Raw genomic sequence first — 20,188 nt, forward strand, 5'->3', positions numbered from 1 at the left:
TTGTATTTTGTACGCAGCACACAACTCGCTATGTGCTTCGCAATCCACCTCTGCCACCGTAACTTTATTCTTGAGGTGATGAGCTAGCTGCACCCAGATTGGTGCCAGTTTTCTACAATGACCACACCAGGGAGCGAAGAATTTGACAAAAGTCGGACCTTGTTTGACTGTTTCCGCGAAACTCGCTGCGTCCGATATAGATAACACTTGGCCATTCGAATTGACGATCGGCCGGTCTTCTTCTTCCACTTCCACGAAAAAGTCTTTCGTTGGCTTGACATATTGTTTAATGAAGTTCTTCAAATCATCCAGCTCACGCTCCCCATTGAATTTTTCCAGCTTCTTCCCATTTTCGTACATGTACATCGTCGGCCATGCTCTGACCCTGATTGCATCACATAGGTCTATAGTAAACGGACGCTTTGAGTTCGAGATGACTTTCTGACATATGACAATGACGCACCACCATACGCGGCACAGTTCACCTGCGCTAGATGTACACTCGGAATCTCTGTCTCGGCAGCTTCCACCAGTTTCTCCCAAGTTGGGGCAAATCGTCTGCAGTGCCCGCTATGAGGCGAGTAATATTCGACGAACCACAGTCCCTTGCTTGTCGAATCCTTGAAGTTATTCGGTTTTAACTCCTGGAGTTGGACGCCAGCAACGCTGATAACAAGAGTAAGCGTAGTTAAGAGCTCTCCCAGAACCCTAGGAAAGAGCATTTCGTTTTGAACCCGGGTTGGAGGAGGTCAACTCCTCTGGAGAATCAAGGAGAGTTGAAGTGTGGTGTGAACTTGAGTCACTGTCGCCACGGTTGTCGTCAATCTTTGATCAGCGCCGAGCGCTGAGCGCTGATCAAAACTGTAGTTCTTGTTCTGGGTAAAGGTGTTCCATCTAACAATAGATAACAAGCCGACTTCATTTGCAAACGGCTGTTTATCGATCATCAGTCAACTCTAGCGGAAAGTGAAAATGTGCTACGACTCCCGTTCAGTCTTGAAGGGGAGACAACAGCCTGCCCAAAGTATCCAGAAGATAAGAAGCCGTTGAGCCGTATTCGAAGGCCTCGTCAAAGCTGCCTCGCCGGTTGCCGGATTGACGGTACAGGATGTAGTGGCCGTAAGCAAGGACGAGACAACCGCAAACATAGTCGTGCAAATCGGGACTGCAATACAAGTTCTCCTGTACAAATTTGACTATTGAGGTCAAGCCTCAAGTTCTGCCCAAGTCGACTGCCGGGCCAATGTTGATGGGAAACAAATTACGTAACTCCCATTTGCTCATGTCTATCACAGACGTTCTCAATAATCTTACAGGCATGAACTTCTGAGTCAATCTTTTCCTATGTATTTGAAAAAGGAGAGTATTGGCATAAAGTCGAGCGGTGCAAGGCGAAGGTCAGTATTTACCGTGGTCTGTTGTCGCTTCAGTGATTAATAAATCCCGCCAGAGTCAGAAGAAGACAGGGAAGAAATCTGGAAAGGATCATAGAACAAAACTTATTCCGTAAATATTAAGGGGTACCCATCAATCTGCCATCAACAGGCTGTCGTCCAAACGTTAAATGGATGACTCTCAACATTCTGGTCCGTCATGGATGGGAATCATTGCCAAGGTACAGGAACTTTTTTCTCATCAACATAGCCCGCAAAGGGCTGTACTGTCAGCGCATGACAGTGAAAACTGCCTCGTCATTGGATTTGTCTGTACAAGTTGGCGCAGTGCTGTCTTACGCCAGCATCAACAGGGACCAATCACTCTTTTCAAACGAAAAACAAACTCCAAGTTATATCCTCATTATATCTACGCAATGAGCCCTCTACAGCTCTCTCCATATTCTCCCTTTATGAGCGAGCAAACCCATTCACTTTGCCCCCCGTAATTATCAATGCATCCAATCCTCCCATATCGGCTAGTCTCCCTTGTACCCTGTCTACGGCACTTGATTGGGCATCAGCAACCGCTCACAACATTCCACTTCTTCTTCACTGCAACCATTGTGTTACCATTGCACAAAGAATTACTTCTCAAGCCTGGCTAAAGTATCTAGCTCGCTTGAACTTTGAAGACATACAGATGGGATGCATTTAGTGCGTTCGCCACTCCTCACGGCGTGCAATCAGCTTTGTGCGGTCGTTCAGTCTATGGAGTTGTCAAAGTTGGATGGGTCATGGGTTTGTATCTGAAAGGCACAATCGTCTCTGGATCATGCAGGCGTGTGATGATGAAAAGGCGTTGGCTGTCAAATGCCATACTGGAGCAGTTCGATTCTGTTCGATAGCCGCACTGTTGACATTGTGATCACTGATCGGAGCTCTCTCTCATCATCTGCTGCCGGCTTTCGCGTTAGAACAAACCCGATTCTTTGCTTTCAAATTGGTCGATAGCACGAGACCACCAGAAAAGACAGTTTTCCTACAGATTCTGTCCGTCCACTGACATATAGACCTCGCTGAAGTTATCGGTGGGCTCTGATCCGCACGGTTTGATCACAACAAGTCCACTTCGATCCTACCGGATTGCTGATCTTCGCCATTAAGGATTCCCCTTGGCATATGTACGGCACCTCCAGGGCTTCACTCCGACAGATTATAATAAGAAGGTTTGAAGTCTTGCCTAGATGTCATCTTTCCTCCTCCACTCTTCCACCAACCTGGATGCCCCCTTTTCTCTACAACGTCGAGAATGATAAACCATCAAGTCAACTTGTATTCGAGGTCTCGCAGACACCACAATCCTCCACTTACCTTGATCTTCCTTTGGTCCCTGTGCGAAGAAATCCGTCCAGCCACGATACAAGCTTCATCGATTTCTCTCCAAATGCGCAACAAAAGAAACAAGGTCACCGGAGTAACCGCCGGTGGCCTTACTCTCGGCTAGATAATAGTAGGGCGAATGAATTCGAGTCTGTGCACTCATACCAACTTGAAAGAATTGACGACCCAATTTCTGCGCTGGATGCTCCATATCCACTAAAGCCCACATCTCTGCCCGACACACCAAACTATAATGCACTTGACGAGGAAATGACTCTCCTCAAGACCCCTTCACCATCATTCTTCCGTCGTCTGACATTGACTAAACCGCTTAGAAAACATCCTTTCTCGAAGCTGTACGAAGTTCCAGAATGGATATCATTACTTATCCACACGTTTCTCTGCGTTGTCTCATATCCCGTTTTGGTTGCTTTTGTACAAATTGCGAAAGGTCGCACTCTATTTTGGACGCGAGTCATTGTTGGCATCGGTTCTGGTATTACGGGCGTACTGCTTGGACGCAGTTTACTTCAACTTTCTAGAAGACATCTGGAAGCTACCGGTGTGTCTCTTACCATCTCGCCCGCTAAAGACGCTGATAGAGAATCAAATAGTTTGGGCCACTGTAATACACCAATCACAAAGTCACGATCATCCAGGTGTGCAATTCAAGCATATCGCGAGACATGTCGAAGATCCAACGAGCGTTTATAACGGGATCGTACTCTTTTGGGATCGGTTTTATTACACTGGTACTGCCCGTAAGAATCGTGCTCACTATGAGTAAGTACCTTTTTATTTTCTACATGCCCGAACCTCACTCTGAAGGTGATTTAGTCCTCGTTTCTGGTCCTTCCACACTCTATTCTTTCTCATGACTTTTGTGCTCTCTGTCGTCCTTCCTTTTATTTTCGCCCGTGTAGTGGAGATCGATACGCAGCTTCAGGTGGGGGGATACCTGACAGTGTTAGGCTTGTTGTTTCTGATTTCTTTTGGTTTTGATAGATGCAAAAAGACAGGTCCAGATACAAAGAAGTTGTGATCAACGGAGGGATATCTGATGCCGACAACGAGAGAGCGTCAACTTTGGTTAATACTGTATTCAGCGTTAGTCTTTGGCCATAATCCACAGCGTCTAGTTAAACAATTCCCCCCCCCCCCCCCCCCCCCATAGAACACACTAATTATTTGGACTCTGTCGTCATACTCTGGCCATGGAGGCTTGCCTGTAGTCGAATTTTCCTGGACTGACCCAAATACGAGTCATTCGGATGTGGTATATTTCTCCCAACCAACTAGGTCGCAACTGCAACCTGGTGGCCACGGCCTCGGAACTTTTGAGACAGAAGTTACGGCACTCGGGCCATCGATAGATGGTCCTACCATGATGACCACTGTGGATGCAGAAATGGCGCCTGGGAGCATTGTTAGGTACGTACAATCGAGCTGCTTTCATGATGAAAATATCTCAAGGAGAACTATCCAGACAACCACAATGGGGAATAAGAAACAAATGCGTCAAAATACCCGACGGACGAAATAACATGTACGCCCCGGGGTCCTCCCATCACACACGCAACGGTGTCCTGATGATGTCAAATCAGTTTGCCAAAGAGCCAAGCTAACCTCACGTATATTTTCATTCCGAAAGACACAGTCACTGGTTTATTGGACTACTACGGAAAGCCGCCTCCAACCAGTTTCCCCAAATTTGGAACGAAACCAAGTGACCAAGAATGGCCCTCTAACATGAAACAAAGCGACACCTTCGCAGCAGGTAGGTTGCTGCTTAGTCCCGCCTTTTCTTGAGTCGTCAATGTCAATCTTTAGTCCCCTTCTGGCCAAACGGCGTCACCCTTAGTTATTTCAGCTACCCTCTACGTGATACCAGTAAGTCAACATGTGTTTCATCACTTCGTTCGCCTGTATCTAATCGCATTATTCCCATGTTATAGGTTCAAATGGCACTGGATTTGTTTCTCTCGAGCTCGCTTTGATTAGGCTCAACACAAGTTTTGCAGCCCAAGGTCAATTTTCAGCTTTGGGTGAAGCAGTTCCTGACGCAAATGGTTCCGCAACACACATTGGCTATGATGCTGTAGTTTGCGTAGAAATGTTTGAACCCTGGGTTGTCGATGTGTACAACTCGTCTATAGGTGACCCTACTCCACAAAACATCGTAGAAAGAGGAAACGTAGTGAGGGATCTGGAAGTGGGAAAAGAGAGATTGGTCGGGGAGCCTATCAACGATCCGACGGTCAGGAGAAAGCTGACCTCGGAGCGGATGCAGCAGGTGTACGTGGCCGCACATCAAAACAGCATACACCAGATGCTGAAAGACGATGGAAGCGCTGATATGGATTATGTTCCTTCCACTATCATGCGTTTTTTGTTAGTTTCGCCGGGTTCTTGCCTTATTAGTTTTCATCAGGCTATAGAATGTACTGACGGAAAGGGTGCTTTCAATTATACGTCTTTATCTGCGCCGCTGTTTGAGAGATTCAAGGCACGCGCAGACGCAACCCACCTTCTCCCTTACATGGTTGGTTCTGGGAAAATAGTAGTGAGGTCGTACTCTGACCGCGTCCTTGCATTTTCCACTATTCTGAACATTCCATTAATTGCGATTCTCGTCTCATTCCTCGCTTTGGGAGTTTTCGCTGCGTTGTTCGTGCCGAGGCTACCCAAGAACATGCCCAGGAGGGGGTTTGATCTATACTCGTGGCTTGCAGCATTTTATGCAGATGAACTGGTCATTGCTGGCAAGCCTGGAGGAAATGGTGGACTACCTGTTTTGCCGATTGGGCGGAAGATGGATGTTGAGGATATCGAGCAGCATATCGGGGAAGTTAGATTTCGGTACGTCTCGTGAAGAGACAGAGCATGGATATTTTTGTTTTTATCAATCGGTTTGCTACCTGGGATGGTTTAGACGATTTGTATATCCTATCTTGTGGAGTATAATATCTTCTGATGATAATGAATGTAAGTTACTAGCGTAAAACAATCCTTTCATGCACTTTACAACAAACGGTCAGCATAAACAGCTACAGCCGATTGGAAACACTAAACATGAAGTGGGATATATACAGGTGATGTGCAAAAAGATAATAGATGAGCGATGGATCAAGACGTTCATTCGGAGTTTTTCTTCTTCTTCTTCTTCGGCGAGTCAGTGGATGCAGCCGCAGCCGCAGCTTTTTCTGCCTTCCTAGCCGCCTTCTTAGCCTCTTTCCTTGCTCTGCGCTCTTCCTCAGTCTCTTCCTGAAGGAGTTCAAGTTGGTGAGACTACAGTATAAGAGGCAATCGCGCTACTACTGACCTTTGCCGGTGATCCGTTCTCGGCTGTAGGAAGCATATCGCTCTCTCTCCGCTTCCGTTTTTTCTCTTTCTTATCCTCCTTGGACATTTTCTCCTGCTCACCCTCTTCATCAACGTCCATCTGGTCTTCCTGGTTCTCTTTCGCCTTCTTCTTTGCTTTCTTTTCTTCCTTCGCTTTCTTTTTCTCTTCCTTTACATTTAACACGGCTTGTACGGCAGCTTCCATGGGGTTTTCACGTTGTGTCGAGACAAAATCGACAAGGTCCTCCTTGGTGTTATACGTCTTGGTTTCACCCGTCATTGAAAATCGTGCTTGCTGTTTATGGTTATTTTGAGAGAATTGGTTCGTGACTCCAAGCTCGAGTTGATGTTCGAGAGCGCGTAAGCGTGATTCGAGTTTGGCACGATTTTCTACACCGATAGAGGCAGCATTGTCCTCGGATTTCCCGTTGGAATCAGTGAGAGCATCAACACGTATTGAGAGAGCAGCCTTAGTTGCCACCATACGTGCCATCTAGCCAGGAGTAAGATGCGTGTGACTTTGAAAAGTGAGAGGGTTGTACCTTTCCCTTTAGTTTTGAGGGTGCTTGACCAATTAACGAAGCCTGAATATTTTCTGATTAAGATGAATGTTTGACAAATGCAGAAGACGTACATGATAGATCAAGCCGTATTTTGGTGTATCGTGTTTGGTTTTTAAAGCTCGGAACAGTGCTTTCTCTGCACCGAGAATTTGCACAGTACTAGCTGGGTACTTTGCAAGGCTAAGTAAGCTACCAGCATGACTGATTAACCGAGCCCCGACTAGTTCACCAACGAGGGCGGTGAGATTTGGTGCGATTGCATTCATGCGGTTTCGAAGGTATTCGGCTAGCTGCGAGCGGTAGGAAGAGATGGAAATGACTTGATCACAGAGGGAGTTGATGTGCGCAATGTCGGAATCCGAGATTTCCGTGCCCATGGAGATTTCAGCAGCGGCCTTGAGGACTGCTTCGAGGTCATCAGGAAGGAGACTTGAAAAATCTGTTGAAGCAGCGTTGGTACGGAAGCCTGTATGGAGGATGTCAGCCAACAAGTATGAAGCTCGAATTATAAAGTTAACTCGCCCATGTGACGGATAACTTTCGCATAGGCAATATTGTCTGAAATGATCTTAGCCATCTCAGGGAAATGCCAGCCATACCATTCCTGCAACTCGCTTCAGTAAGAGGTGGAAGAATACATGTTGTAACACCTGCCTTTACGCGCATGGCATAGATGTTGATTTCTTTATCTAAGTCATCGAGCAAAGCAACTGCCTGAACGACCATTGTATCGACTTTGTCAGGCGAGAACTTGACCTTGAAACTACAAACATTATCAGGACGCGCTCGGACTGAGCTCTACCATGCTTACCGAGATAGTGAGTGCGATAGACCAAGACTCATTGTCGCAAGATCCTTGGGATCTAAGCCATCCAATAGAGCGGCAAGCTGATTTCGAATACCACGCCATATTTCATTGGAGCCTTCCGGTGGTACGGAGATGTTGATGCTCAGTTTTTTCGAGATTGAACGGCCTGTACGAGACGGAAATTCAGCCACGTTGGAAATCCGAGGCAAATGAGCGAGGTACATACCAAGGTTGGAGTCCACGACGAGTAACGACTCCTTGCCCTTTCCCTTGTTGACAACTTCATCCGTCAAGAACTTTTTCAGTCCCTTGCCCAGTTTTCCTTCTTGCAGAGCAGTAATGTCTTCAACAGCGGTTGCGGTCGATGTGAAGCGATGCAACGCTTTTAGTTTAAGGCTGATTGATGATAAGGAAAATCAGCAGATACTCTGACGATGTTGAAAAGAAACTCACAGCTTGTTTGTCTGCTCCGGGCTCTCAAATTCTTTCCATAAATCCGCTTTTTCGAGTTTCGCACTATCGGTGACCTTGAAGAGACAATATCCAAGGGCAGTTTCGTATAGCACTAGCATTTTGAGTGCTTAAGCCGATACACCGTTACTGAGTATGAGGGGTGGCCTTGAAGTCGGCGACGGCGACGACAACGACGGGTAGCGTTTTTTTTTTCGTAGTGGAAAGAATTTTCGGAGGTTCCCATCAGCTGTGTGGATCGTGGAATAATATTTCCTTTTTTAAATTCCATCAATATCTATTTAGTCGGACTATAGCCATGGGAAACATTTTGACGAGATACTATGTTGTGGTCGTCGTTGCTACTGTTCTCCCTGTTCTCCTTCAGTTATGGACATCTCGTGGACAAATACCAAGAAGATATAAGCTCGACTCAAACTCGTTTGCAGCAAAACCTCGGTGGCGGGGCCGCCGCGGGAACCTTACATCTTTCGTCGGTTGCATCTGATGACTACACGGTACTTCGGCATTCACGTTTTCCCAACCACCGGATTCGAGTTAGAAAGACTGCATTCTGCGATCAAACGGTCAAGTGAGTTTATTACACTTCCCTACTGGTATAACGTGTCTAATTGCTTGCCTTGTAGTGTTTATACCGGGTATCTGGATGTGGATGCGGGAGCCAAGCATCTCTTCTTTTATTTCTTTGAGAGTCGTCGGGATCCAGATAAGGGTGCCTTTCCCCGTTATTGTTAACCACACCAACTTTCCTGACTCGTGCCACAAGATGATGTGATGATGTGGATCAATGGAGGTATATGCGGAACTCAAGTTGATGAACATCTCTAATGAAGGCTGATATGTATATCTGACAGGCCCAGGTTGTTCGTCTGCAATGGGTCTGTTGATGGAACTTGGTATAGGATTTGTTTGTCTCGTCGGATCACAAAACTCAACGAAAGGCTCTCCTTCATGACAGGTCCGTGCAGCATTGATATGACCAAGAGTTCTCCGAACGGCACAGTTTGGAATCCCCATTCATGGAACCAAGAAGCCAACATATTCTTCCTCGACCAGCCGTGAGTCCATCCCCCTTATCTCTTCAATCTCAATGTGTAACAATGTATTTTTTGAAGTGTTGGAGTGGGCTTTTCTTATGCTGATTACGGAGAGACCATTGAAACCACAGAAGATGCCGCAAAAAATGTCCAAGCATTTATTAGCATCTTTTTCGAGACTTTTTCCCAGTTCACTGGTCGCCGCCTTCACCTGGCTGGGGAGTCCTACGGGGTAGGCTATTTATTAGAAAGAACACATCTATGATCTCATATTCTCCCAATTAGGGGCGTTACCTGCCTGTCTTCGCTAGCGAGATCTACGATCAAAATCAGATCGCTGTATCTGAAGGAAGGCCAGGTTTGAACCTTAAAAGTGTCCTCATCGGAAATGGGATTACGGACATCTCCACGTAAATTTTTTTGACTACTCTACATCCTAAAAGTGGCTGACTGGAGATACAGTCTTTATCTGGGTCGGTATGAAGTTGAATGTGGGAGAGCCTCACTGGATGTTCCCTTCCAATCCATCTCTGCTTGCGTACGGATGAAGATGTCCGTGAGTCATCGATTCTATGATCCATGAGTCCAATCGGGTGAACGACTGGTGTACATGGTAGCTTCCACGCTGCCAGGAACGGCTGTACAAAGGGTGTATCGATCGTTTTGATGCTATCGATTGCCGCGCTGCCGTTGACTTTTGCGACAATGAGTTGTCAACATCTATGTGGAGCACAGGTGAGCCCGATTATATTCCATCCCTGCTGGTAACTAATCTCGAGACAGGTAGAAATGTTTATGACATATCAAAGGTAGTTAGATGTACCCATACGGAAATCCAGTCCACTGATCTAGGATGCCACCAGCCATGTGAGGGTAATCTTTGTTACAAGGAAAATGATGCTATTGCACAGTACCTTGACCTCCCTGAAATCCGAGAGTTGCTTGGAGTCGAAATACCCGGAAACTTTTCAGCTTGCTCAGATGTAGTCGGTGGGAACTTTAACTCCCACTTGGACAAATGGGGCGTCCACACGCAAGATTATGTGGCCAATCTCCTTGATCGCGGTGTGCGTATTTTGATATATGCTGGCACTTACGACTGGCAGTGCAACTGGATCGCGAATAAATTGTGGGTCGACAAATTATCGTGGAGCCAAAGCGCTGTCTACCAGCAAGAATCTTGGAGGGAGTGGATGGTAAACGGGAGAGTCGCTGGTGAGGTTAAGCAAACAGATTTGTTAACTTTCGTCACCATTAGAGAGGCAGGCCATATGATGAGTACCTTTGTTTTCACTTACTTTTATGCTTGTACTGACGCTGTTTTGCGACTTACGTCCCCCATGATAAGCCAGCAGAGGCGTGGGCCATGGTCTCTCGATGGCTGACTGGGGCTATGATGTAACTGAACGAGGGTACATTAATGTTTTGTGGATTGTTCTCATCCATAAACTCTGGACAATGAAACGTGATTTGCCACTGAGTGGCCGTGCTAAATTTGTGTGCCGTGCTTTCTTGAGCATTAATCAAACAATATCGCGCAGCTCCTCAGAGAAGCACAGTTGCCTGGGCGTGGGTTTAATCGAGGGCGATTGAATTTTCTGATACTTCGTGGAATCATAGGTTGGAGATAAAAGTAAGTGTCATCAGTTCCAGGAGTCCACCGTTGTTGATTGATAGTGTGCTCCCACTCAAGCAAACGATTTGTTCTAGGCTTGGCGGAAAGGTCAGACATTGGAGTCGATCATCAGTATCAAGCTACACTATCAAAAATTTGCCCCCCTGTATCGTTTCGATCGATTGATCCACATAAAATGTACATGGAGTAAGGATTACTTTTGCTCGGAAACTTTTGGTTAACCTTGTTGACAGATATGTAATGGATGGAGGCTTGAGGAAGATAGGTTAATATGCTCAAACGAGATCTTTTTTGGGAAGGAAGGTGGACCTGTATAACGTCCTAGGTAGGTATGTTTTGCACGACATCTCCATAGCAATATCACGCAGTGATACGCACACCTATTCTATTCGATAGCCGAAGCCGGTATGGCCGATATCGATCAATGATGGCTCATTGGCCCGAAATATTGGCTTGTTTCCATGTGACCCGGTGATATACATATACTTGATGGTCGTCGGATGGTCTTTCTCCTCGTTGTCCTTTCCCTCTTTCTCCTTTCCCTCTTTCCTTGCTTTTCAGTAAGCTCCGGTGTTTAAGCCATATGTTTTTTGGTACTGACTACAATTTCCTCTTTATCTTTCATAGCCGCGTTTTTGGGCAGCCCGGTTGCTGGTCCCCTGGTCTTCTCACTTTTCGATATCTATTACTTCGTTTTTTCCACACTCCTTTGAGCAGGCTTAATTTCCATCGACAACTCCGGCAGCTTCTTTCGCGTTTAATACCATGCACGTCCCGTCGTTTATCGCTGCACTCGCTGCTACTCCTCTTTTCGTTTCGGCGGCTCCTGCTCGTTTCTATGGAAAGCGCGCGGCTGCGGCTTCAGACGTAACGGTCCTTCGTATGTGTTGCGTTCAATCCATTTTCAACAGTCATATAAATGTTTTTTGTGTTCCTACTAGAGTTCGCCAATGTCCTGGAACAGCTCGAGACCGAATTCTACACACAGGGCATTGCGAAGTTTCAAAGTTCCGATTTCACCGCCGCCGGTTTCAAAAATAGTGACGTCCCTCTCCAGCAACTCCAGGACATCCTGAAAGATGAAGCTACGCATACCAAGGTGCTGCAGGATACTCTAAAGTCTCTTGGGCAAACACCCATCACCAGCTGCAAGTTCAAATTTGACTCCGCCCTTACCGATGTCGCTACTATGGCAGCCACTGCTCGGGTTGTTGAGAACGTTGGTGTTGCGGCGTACGCGGGAGCAGCTCGTCTAGTCGAGGACCGCGAACTACTTACTGCTGCTGCTACCATTATGACAGTTGAGGCGCGTCACCAGACTATCATGAATATTCTTTCTCGCACCGGAACACCCGTCCCTTCCGCCTTCGACATTGCACTCAATCCCAATGAAGTTCTCGCCATAGCCGCACCATTTATTGACGGCCCGTGTGATCTTGGTGTCGCCCCCAATCCGACGTTGGCTATCACGAACCAAGGAGCCGTTCAGCCCGGAACTCTCCTCACCTTTAGTTCAGACGCCTTGAACGGCCCAACGGACGTGAGGAAGTTTAACGTCGTTATGCCAACAGCTACTAACTCTATTCTAATAGGGCAAATTCTGTCAAATGATGATTGGCGGTTCACCCTTCTCGATTAGTCTTCCCCTAGACCAGTGTGTTGTTCCTAGTGGTATCAACGGCCCAGTCGCAATCTGGATCACATCTGATGGTCAAGCCCTCCTCAACGATGTTGTGAATCGCGCAGCGAAAGGTGTCGTTGCTGGACCTACCATGGCTTTCATTGATACGATTCCTGAAGCTCTCAGTGAAGTTGCCGTCAGTGGTTCTGACGGCCTTGCTAACAATGCTGGCTCGAGCAACCCTCCCTCAAACGATGGATCTACCAGCACCACAATCAGCACTTCCACTATTTCCCCGGCCGAAGCTTCATCCATCATTGCCAGTGCGGCGAATCCTACACAAACCGGCAGTGCTGGTGCAGCAGCCCCCGCTGTCGTTGCGGGTCCCGTATCGTCTGTCACTGTCTCGGCCGATAGTGCGGCTGCGACTGACGGTGCGGCACCTCCGTCACCCTCCGGTAACGCTGCTTCTTCGAACCCCGCCGTTAATGTGACGCCCGGACAGCCCAACATGTTCATGGGCAAGTCTTCCGATGGTTCACTTACCGTTCTCGGCTGGTCTGAGACTCCTGCTCAATGAAGAAAGAGAGATGAGGATTTCGAGTTGTAGATAGGTTGATTGTTTTTTGTTTTTCACAAAAAGTGCTACTTTAGTATCATTAATGATATCTACGGTTACACTCGTGGGGCGCCGGTGCTATTATTTATTATTATTATACTGTGATTACTTCTTGTATCACGTCCATGAAACATGGCTGAATTCCATCTGATCAACCCGCGAGTACCATAAGTATTGACAAACGTCCCACTGATAACAGTTTTTAAATATGGTGCAAAGATAGTGCTACGGAATTGTGGGATTTCGGTTATTTATCAGCCAGAGAACCCCATTCTGCCAAGCTGCGAGTGGCAAACAGTGATTAAATATGGAGAGCACTGAAGGCCTCTCGTCTGGCTTTACCAACATTGCAACCAAGTTGTTAACGGCAGCTATACAACGAATGACATTTTTATATTATATTTGTGCGGGTAAGAAGTTGAAAAAGTTGAATCTACAGATGTAGAGACTAGAGAGATGATGCACTGGGTCGCCCGCGGGAATGCCAGTCTGAAAAAAGTATCGGCAGGAAACACGAAAAACAAAGGCAATTGGGACTCAATAAGTGTCAAAAGGACCAGCATAGCTTAAGCAGGACACGAGAACAACAATAGCTCCTTCAACGGGGGATGATTAAGTAAGAATCCAGGGTGCGTGCGGTACGTGCTTGCTGTTTCCGAGATTCTCGCATGGCCCAGCGTTAACTTGGTCTCCACCAGACCATCATCATTGTCCCCTCGCTACCGGCTATGGCGAGTGCAAGCACTTCTTGGATGCCGGCGCAAGGCAAATTTCAGGTCAACATCGGATCCTCGTTAAATCGTGCTTTAAAGGCACGTAAACAAGGTGGTACACCGCCTGCGACGAACCCTAGACGAAATCTACCTGACAGAGACTTTTACTCGTTTCGTTGTGAGTGCATCTGTCTTATGGGTCATTGGATAATGGTGTTGATAAGAGGGGGACTCATTTTTTAATAGATAATTTCAAGCCTCCGTCAATAGATGCGACGAAACCTGGTACTGTCGAAATCAAGAAAGGGAGAGATAAGGAAAAGTCGCAAGTTGCTCTTGAATTGAGCTCCCAGGTATTATTTCCCATGTTCCTTGCAACTTAAAACCTTACTTATTTATCTTGGTTATGGCGTAGGCGGGCGAAGCAAATATATACGCGGGAAACGAAACGCAGGCAAAAGAGTGGGACTGCGTATTAGTGTATGATGACGAGACCGGAGTGAATACTCACCGTTGCTCCATGTGTCGCCTATGCTGACCCGGATTGAAAGGCTTATACCCTCGAGAAAGTGGATTCTTTCGTTTCCCTCACTTTTGAACGAAAACGGACAGCGGCTAAACCACATTCACGTGCGTCGACGCTCCTTCATGATTATCGATTCCGTCTTACTTATATCTACATTTTCTAGCTGTTCCATCGTCACCTACTGACAAGGATGCAGAAGGCGAGGATGACGACGATTTGGAAAAGGAATTGTTGGGTTTGACGGAAGATATACCTCTTGCCGAAAAGGTTAAACCTAAACAACAGCAACAACAACAACGACCACAACCCGCCACACGGCCACCTCCACAAAAGAAAGAAGTCAAAGAACCAGAAAGACGAATATCCCCTGTCCCCGAGGCCAAACTACCCCCTAAACCACAACCTGCGAAGCCAGCCCGTCAGACAAACGTTCAACCCAAACCCCGTGCGCCTCCACCCACAGCCAATATGGGACAACCACCAGCCTCTGCGTCAGTGCCGATTCCAACTCCAGCTTCTAAACCTAAAGCAGCGCAAACCAAGAAGAGGAAAGAACCAGAATTGACTGCCCCGAGCGATCCAGAAGTCGAAGTGCTCAGTTTCGGTCAGCCTGCGAAACGTGCCAAAGCGGAAGCAACATCAAAAGCTCTTACGCCACCACCAGCACCTTCATTCGCTTTGCCAGGTACTTCGAGTTCTGGATTCTTCCAACCTCCGCCACCACCGAAGACTCAAAAACCTTCGGTGCCGGCTGTACCACCTACGACTGCAGCAACTGAAGATTCAGATAAGGAAGATTGGGAGGAAGTTGCGAATGCTGAAACGGATCTCGAACCAGAATCAGAACCTGTTCCTCGTGCTTTGAGTTATCATAGTGATGAAGGGGATGTTGGAGGAGGGGATGCATATGGCGATGCAGACGACGGTAATGGAGAGGATGAAGGATTATTTGGGGATGAAGATCCTGATATGGAGGATGAGTTGGCTAAACAGTTGAATGAGGAACTGGACGGAGATTTCTTGGAGGTCGCGATGACTGAAGCACCACCGAGTGATGTTCAACCGTTATCGTGGGGTCAATTGGCTGAAGCTCAAGGTGTGACTGCGGATTATGATTCGGACGAGTACTCGTCGAGTGAGGATAGCGATGAGGATTAGGACTTTTGTTGAATTCTCCGAAAGAGATGATACCTTTTTTTGTTTTTGTTTTTTTTATTTATCTTTTCATTGTTCTGCGGACTTCATTGTGCATATATATATAACCCGCTATGTCCAATTGTATCAATACGATCATTATTCTTTAAAGTCATGGTTTTGGTTTCCCCTTTTTTGGGCCCCGCTTTTTCTTATGCATTCCGCTCGGAATGGAAAAAGGAAACGAAAAGAAAAAACCACATGGTTTGTTTTAGCGAAAGGCCGAGATTCTACCGGTCAGAGAGAGAGGTGGGACACGCCGGGTTGCGAAGAGTCCAAAGTCATGCAATGCATCCTGGGTGATGATCGGATGTAAATACTTGGTAGTGGGATCAGGGATTGCGGGGTAAGTATGTAATTCAATAAGTTCAACCTGGTTTTCGACCCTTCTTGAGTCCTGCATGGAAGGCATGATTTGATGCTTGCTTGCAATTGTATGCGAAATCTGGGCAGATATCGGATATTTGCATACAGTGTGATTCAGTTGTGATTGCCGATTGCCTAGAGATTCTTGGACTAGGCTGCGGCGGTAGTACTGGTTGACGGAATTTCGAATTCTTGGTTAGAGCTTGTGGTTTGCGTGGGGGATTTGATTGTCGTTTCTGGTTTCCTAAATAATGATGAAGATGGGGATAGGGAGGAGATGGCACTAGAAGATGATTTTTTGAGTTTTGTTATTCGTCGTGATGATTAGAGATGAGGATCTTTATGATTGGGTGTGCGTGGAGAAACGGCCAAGAGAAACAGCCTGGTCGGTCTTAAATCACAGAGATTGGTTGAAGAATTGCAATATTAGTTTCGTTTGGTTGGATTTCAGGAGCGGAGAAATATATGAATACAGGCTGAATGTTGCACCGAAATATAGGCCGAGAAGTAACGATTCTCCACAAACTAACGGTCAAGAAGAGAAGACAATTTAACTACTTCCACCTAGTCATGAAAAGTGACTCATCCTGAATACACTAGGAACATTACGTTCTCTGATACAATGGAATGAGGCAAAACGTTAGTGGAATATGTATGCTCCTTGAACTCGGTCCGTAGGTTCCTGCACCAAGGTTCCTAATCCCGGCCACAGTGACAAAAAGGGTCCATGAGGAACGGTTTCACGTGTGATATAACTTGGCGTTGTTTTGTACTGAAATTGAAGGTCCACCGTCCAAATACGTATGGTTCTTGAAGGTTAGCTGATATATATATAGTCGTGTATACCACGAGTAGTTTGTAGTTATGACATGTAATGTTTGTCCGATGTGGTAATCCTGTACGGTGGAGTGAGTTGATGATGAACTTTCAAATTGGCGGATGTAAAATGACCCCGGTGCTTTGGCTTGGGGGACTCATGTTTTCCGGTCTTGTTGGTTACGTTAGTAAATACTTTACATACTCCCAATTCATGAGACCCTGTTGCCGAGATAAGTTATGGATATAGATTTTTTTTACTTTGATTAACATTCGGAGGTTGATCATATGAGAGCAAAAAGGTAAACCTTCAGACTTCGGACGTTCTGTGTTGAATGATCAGTTAGTATTCAAACAATCTCCGGAGTTGTTTGGTTGATTCTGGACTTCAACGATAACTTTGTCTGCTTCTTTGATTTAAAAACTGCTTCGGGTCGTTTTGAACTAAGTAATGAATGAAAGGATATAGAGTAACCCACTCTTTACTACCAGTCTTTTGCGCATGGACCGTTTAGTTCCATGATATCAGAGCAAGTTAATATATACTTGAAGAGCTACTATCAGTGGCGGAGATAGGCAGTGTTATTAGGTCTAATCAAAATCAGAACAAAGAGTATGACAACCTCTGTGAAAACAAGGCTCTGTTGATCGTAGTTGTTCCCAAGAATAACACACACATATCGTCGGACCCGGAGCGCCAATTAGTAGATAGGGGGATACCATTCACGGGGTTTCCGAGTTTCCATTTTTTTCGCGGGAAATTCTTGTTTCGGTCTACGGTACCGAAGGGTAATGACGTGCGCAGCAGTCTGGAAAAAACTGGGAGGCAGTAGATAGTAAAGCCACAGCGAGCAATTAAGCGCCTTTGAGGCCAGTTACAAGCATTGAAGCGAATCGAATGCGCCGCCAAAATCGCCACTAATGGGCTTGCTCAATAGCTATTCATGTGGTATGTAGTGATGATGTCACCACTCTGGACCGGATACTTCGTCCTTGTTTTTAGTTTGTGTTTGGTATATGTTGAGGTGCAGGAAGTATGATTGCCGACGGATCTTTTCAATTTGAGGATGAGAAGAGAACTGGTGGTTTTTTTATGGAGAGAGAGAATGTTGTAGACTTCTTTGAGTGGCGTCAATTACGGTGTGAGAGCATGAGATCATAGGACGGCAGAAGCATGTGTTTCCGAGCGTAAAGAAAGCCGGTCGATGTTGTATACCGAAGGTTTTCGGATAGTCCGATGAAGACGCTTTGCAAGTGAGTTCTGTTACTTACACAACCCATTCTCATCGGACGACGCTAACAATGATACCCACAATAAACATAGATTGTATTTGAGTGAAACAGGTAGATCGGCGTACTTCGGGGATGGTCATGCGTGTGGAGATCTGTGATAAAAGTTGAACGTTGTTCCATTCTGGATTTGCGGCTTGTGATCGATAAGTAAAAGCCCGGGGAGAATATTGTCAGAGAAAGCGGGCTGTCTGTGTGAGTTTTACTTGCCTCATTGCGACAGGGACGGCGAATCCTCTAAGGCTGATAACCGGGTGAAAGTGGCTAGGTAGCCCCAGGCGCAGGGGCTATGAAAGAGATCCGTTGCGGAAGATCTGAGATGGGGTGGAAGAAGCCGGACCGGAGTAGCCATATATGGGGGAACAATTAATTAGTGGCCAGCTTCCTGCCCGTCCCCACACCACCCATGAGTCTCTCCGTCGACGACCTCGTCTCTTCCCTCAACGCCTCCCACATCGGCCAGGAGGCCATCGACATCGCCGCACTCCAGGTTCGTCTTCTCTTCTTCGTCGTCGCCGTCGCTCATCTTTTCCACAGGCACAGCTCGCCCAGGCTCTCTTTGGCCAGCCTCCTCCAAGACATTCCTCTCAGACATGCACAACACCCACTGCACGCACCCCTTCGGCTAGTATGTCCTTCTCTCGCACCCGCGATGACTACATGGACGAGGACGAGCGCATGGTTGAGGAGCTGCTCGTGCCAGCATCCCCCTCAGCCCCCCCAAGCGCCACATACCAATACTCAAACGCGTATCAATCATCCGACCCCCCTGCCTCGACTCATCATGTTCATCCATCTGATACATCAATGTCATCCTCATCATCCGTTTTTGCCTCCACCGATCCGTTTTACCTCGCCGCGATGCAGCAACAGCAACAGCAACAGCAATCCGCCTCGTTTTTTGCTCAAGGCGCTCGTGTTTCTCAAAATTCTCCCTTTTTTGCCCGCCAATCTGCCCAGCACCGCGACAATCACCATCCGCTCACCTTAGATACTCATTCTATCTTCGCATCAGCCGCCTACTGATTCAGCGTGCCTGGATCAATTTCCTTCACTCTCTTGCGTATCAGAAACAAAACATTACAATAATACTCCCCAGCGTTTCGTTTACTGCAACCCTTATCTCCCCCGTCCCACGATGCCCTTTTCTGCCGGAGTCCTTCGCCTGTCAGCCCTCCCAGAATTTCTTGGAGTGACATCGTTTATCTTGCCTTCGCTTCACTATAATCACCCGCGTCCCCATCTTACTCCAAGCTTTCCTCGCTGTAATTCTCAAATCGCGTAATGGTGTCTCCGGATACGAAAACCGAGGAGAACAACCGGTCGGATGAGATTTTATTTCCTTCTCGGCTCCATTCCATCCATCAACATGCCATCTATCATCGTCATGTCATCATCGGTCACCGGACATATCAGTGATGTATTCGATGTCGGTCCAGATGACATGGCCGCGCTTGCTTGTTCATTGATCGTCACTTCCTCCACTTGGTAGTGCAACAACCGCAGCGCATCCTTACCGCATAAACTTCGATTGCCCTTTTTCATATCCGCACCCCTAGTGACTTGTTCTATTTTGTTACGCCCTTGTTATCTTGGCCATCTCCCCTTTTGGATCAACACTTGTTTACACCTCGCCCATGATTGTCCATTCGCTGTACGCATCTTCCTTCTTCCCCACTTGATACACCACACAACTCGTATAATTAGCAAATACTATTCCGACTCGGAGCTGGGTCTGGATTTTTTTTTTTCAAACTGTTATGATGTCTGGTGACCGTTGTTTGAGGCCAATTTGGGTATATCGCACTACTTATAGAGGTTACCCTTTCTTGCGAGATGACATCGCACCAACCGGTTTCATCTATATACACTTCAGTTAGCCTGTGTAACATTTGCGGAGAAGGCGAATGGTCTCTAGGAGCACAGGCCTTTCCAGAATCTGGCCTAGCTTGGATTGCATCGGACTTTGAGCGGGGGTCGTTGAATGCAACCCACGTCTTTCCTCCATGCTCAATAAAGACTTTCATTATCGTCTTCCGAGATTACATTCTTGGTGCTCTGGGTTAGAATAACTGCATCTTCTTTTTTCTGTGGTTCTTTTTCTCCTTCGCTACGCTTTTCCTTTTACTTGCTTCACTGCTCTGTTCTCGTTTGATTGATTGATTGTCCTTGGTAGATTATCAAAAAGCGTATGTTTTTAGAGTAGTAACTTACTACGTAACATTTTTTGAATCGTTTGTGTTGTCGATGTTGTGTTGTTTTTTATATATATATCAGAATCTGCTTTTCAGCCGATTGCGGGCAAAGATATAAGACGGTTGATTTTCGCTGGCTGACAACTGGGAATGGTTTGAGGAAGTGAATACCTCTACTGCCGTTACAAAGTACTTCTATAGGCTCCTTTCTCTTGGTGATTAGTATATGAATTTG

General features: G+C 46.6%; 6 protein-coding genes across 6 annotated transcripts; 5 read left to right on the forward strand and 1 right to left on the reverse strand.

Moving 5' to 3' along the window:
- Positions 1-2,993: 2,993 nt before the first annotated feature.
- On the forward strand, positions 2,994-5,628 carry AGABI2DRAFT_202099 (hypothetical protein; the record flags this gene model as incomplete). The annotated part of the gene is made up of 10 exons (XM_006459670.1): positions 2,994-3,318; positions 3,371-3,539; positions 3,594-3,702; positions 3,762-3,863; positions 3,931-4,132; positions 4,188-4,302; positions 4,361-4,533; positions 4,587-4,646; positions 4,712-5,140; positions 5,195-5,628. The coding sequence occupies exons 1-10, from the start codon at positions 3,027-3,029 to the stop codon at positions 5,626-5,628; spliced, it is 2,085 nt and encodes a 694-aa protein (XP_006459733.1). The 5' UTR covers positions 2,994-3,026.
- Positions 5,629-5,721: 93 nt separating this feature from the next.
- On the reverse strand, positions 5,722-8,124 carry AGABI2DRAFT_191593 (hypothetical protein). Its single transcript, XM_006459671.1, has 9 exons — positions 7,923-8,124; positions 7,696-7,865; positions 7,473-7,635; positions 7,316-7,424; positions 7,184-7,265; positions 6,733-7,127; positions 6,641-6,682; positions 6,079-6,591; positions 5,722-6,020 (listed from the first exon to the last, which is right to left on the reverse strand). The coding sequence occupies exons 1-9, from the start codon at positions 8,039-8,041 to the stop codon at positions 5,892-5,894; spliced, it is 1,722 nt and encodes a 573-aa protein (XP_006459734.1). The 5' UTR covers positions 8,042-8,124; the 3' UTR covers positions 5,722-5,891.
- A 139-nt stretch (positions 8,125-8,263) lies between these two features.
- Positions 8,264-10,467, forward strand: AGABI2DRAFT_202104 (hypothetical protein; the record flags this gene model as incomplete). Its single annotated transcript, XM_006459672.1, has 12 exons — positions 8,264-8,511; positions 8,567-8,652; positions 8,707-8,733; positions 8,795-8,836; positions 8,899-8,998; positions 9,056-9,209; positions 9,263-9,387; positions 9,440-9,533; positions 9,595-9,712; positions 9,761-9,786; positions 9,841-10,251; positions 10,311-10,467. The coding sequence occupies 12 exons, from the start codon at positions 8,264-8,266 to the stop codon at positions 10,377-10,379; spliced, it is 1,500 nt and encodes a 499-aa protein (XP_006459735.1). The 3' UTR covers positions 10,380-10,467.
- Positions 10,468-11,142: 675 nt separating this feature from the next.
- On the forward strand, positions 11,143-13,015 carry AGABI2DRAFT_177560 (hypothetical protein). Its single transcript, XM_006459673.1, has 4 exons — positions 11,143-11,173; positions 11,241-11,493; positions 11,555-12,153; positions 12,206-13,015. The coding sequence occupies exons 2-4, from the start codon at positions 11,379-11,381 to the stop codon at positions 12,812-12,814; spliced, it is 1,323 nt and encodes a 440-aa protein (XP_006459736.1). The 5' UTR covers positions 11,143-11,173; positions 11,241-11,378; the 3' UTR covers positions 12,815-13,015.
- Positions 13,016-13,505: 490 nt separating this feature from the next.
- AGABI2DRAFT_191595 (hypothetical protein) lies at positions 13,506-15,282 on the forward strand. Its single transcript, XM_006459674.1, has 5 exons — positions 13,506-13,744; positions 13,813-13,919; positions 13,982-14,065; positions 14,118-14,196; positions 14,256-15,282. The coding sequence occupies exons 1-5, from the start codon at positions 13,582-13,584 to the stop codon at positions 15,248-15,250; spliced, it is 1,428 nt and encodes a 475-aa protein (XP_006459737.1). The 5' UTR covers positions 13,506-13,581; the 3' UTR covers positions 15,251-15,282.
- A 2,866-nt stretch (positions 15,283-18,148) lies between these two features.
- On the forward strand, positions 18,149-19,479 carry AGABI2DRAFT_191596 (hypothetical protein). The gene is made up of 3 exons (XM_006459675.1): positions 18,149-18,248; positions 18,296-19,412; positions 19,466-19,479. Exons 1-2 carry the CDS (start codon positions 18,165-18,167, stop codon positions 18,782-18,784), a joined length of 573 nt encoding a protein of 190 aa, XP_006459738.1. The 5' UTR covers positions 18,149-18,164; the 3' UTR covers positions 18,785-19,412; positions 19,466-19,479.
- Positions 19,480-20,188: the final 709 nt, after the last annotated feature.

The sequence above is a fragment of the Agaricus bisporus genome (assembly GCF_000300575.1).
Source record: "Agaricus bisporus var. bisporus H97 unplaced genomic scaffold AGABI2scaffold_4, whole genome shotgun sequence".
Taxonomy (NCBI): Eukaryota; Fungi; Basidiomycota; class Agaricomycetes; order Agaricales; family Agaricaceae; genus Agaricus; species Agaricus bisporus.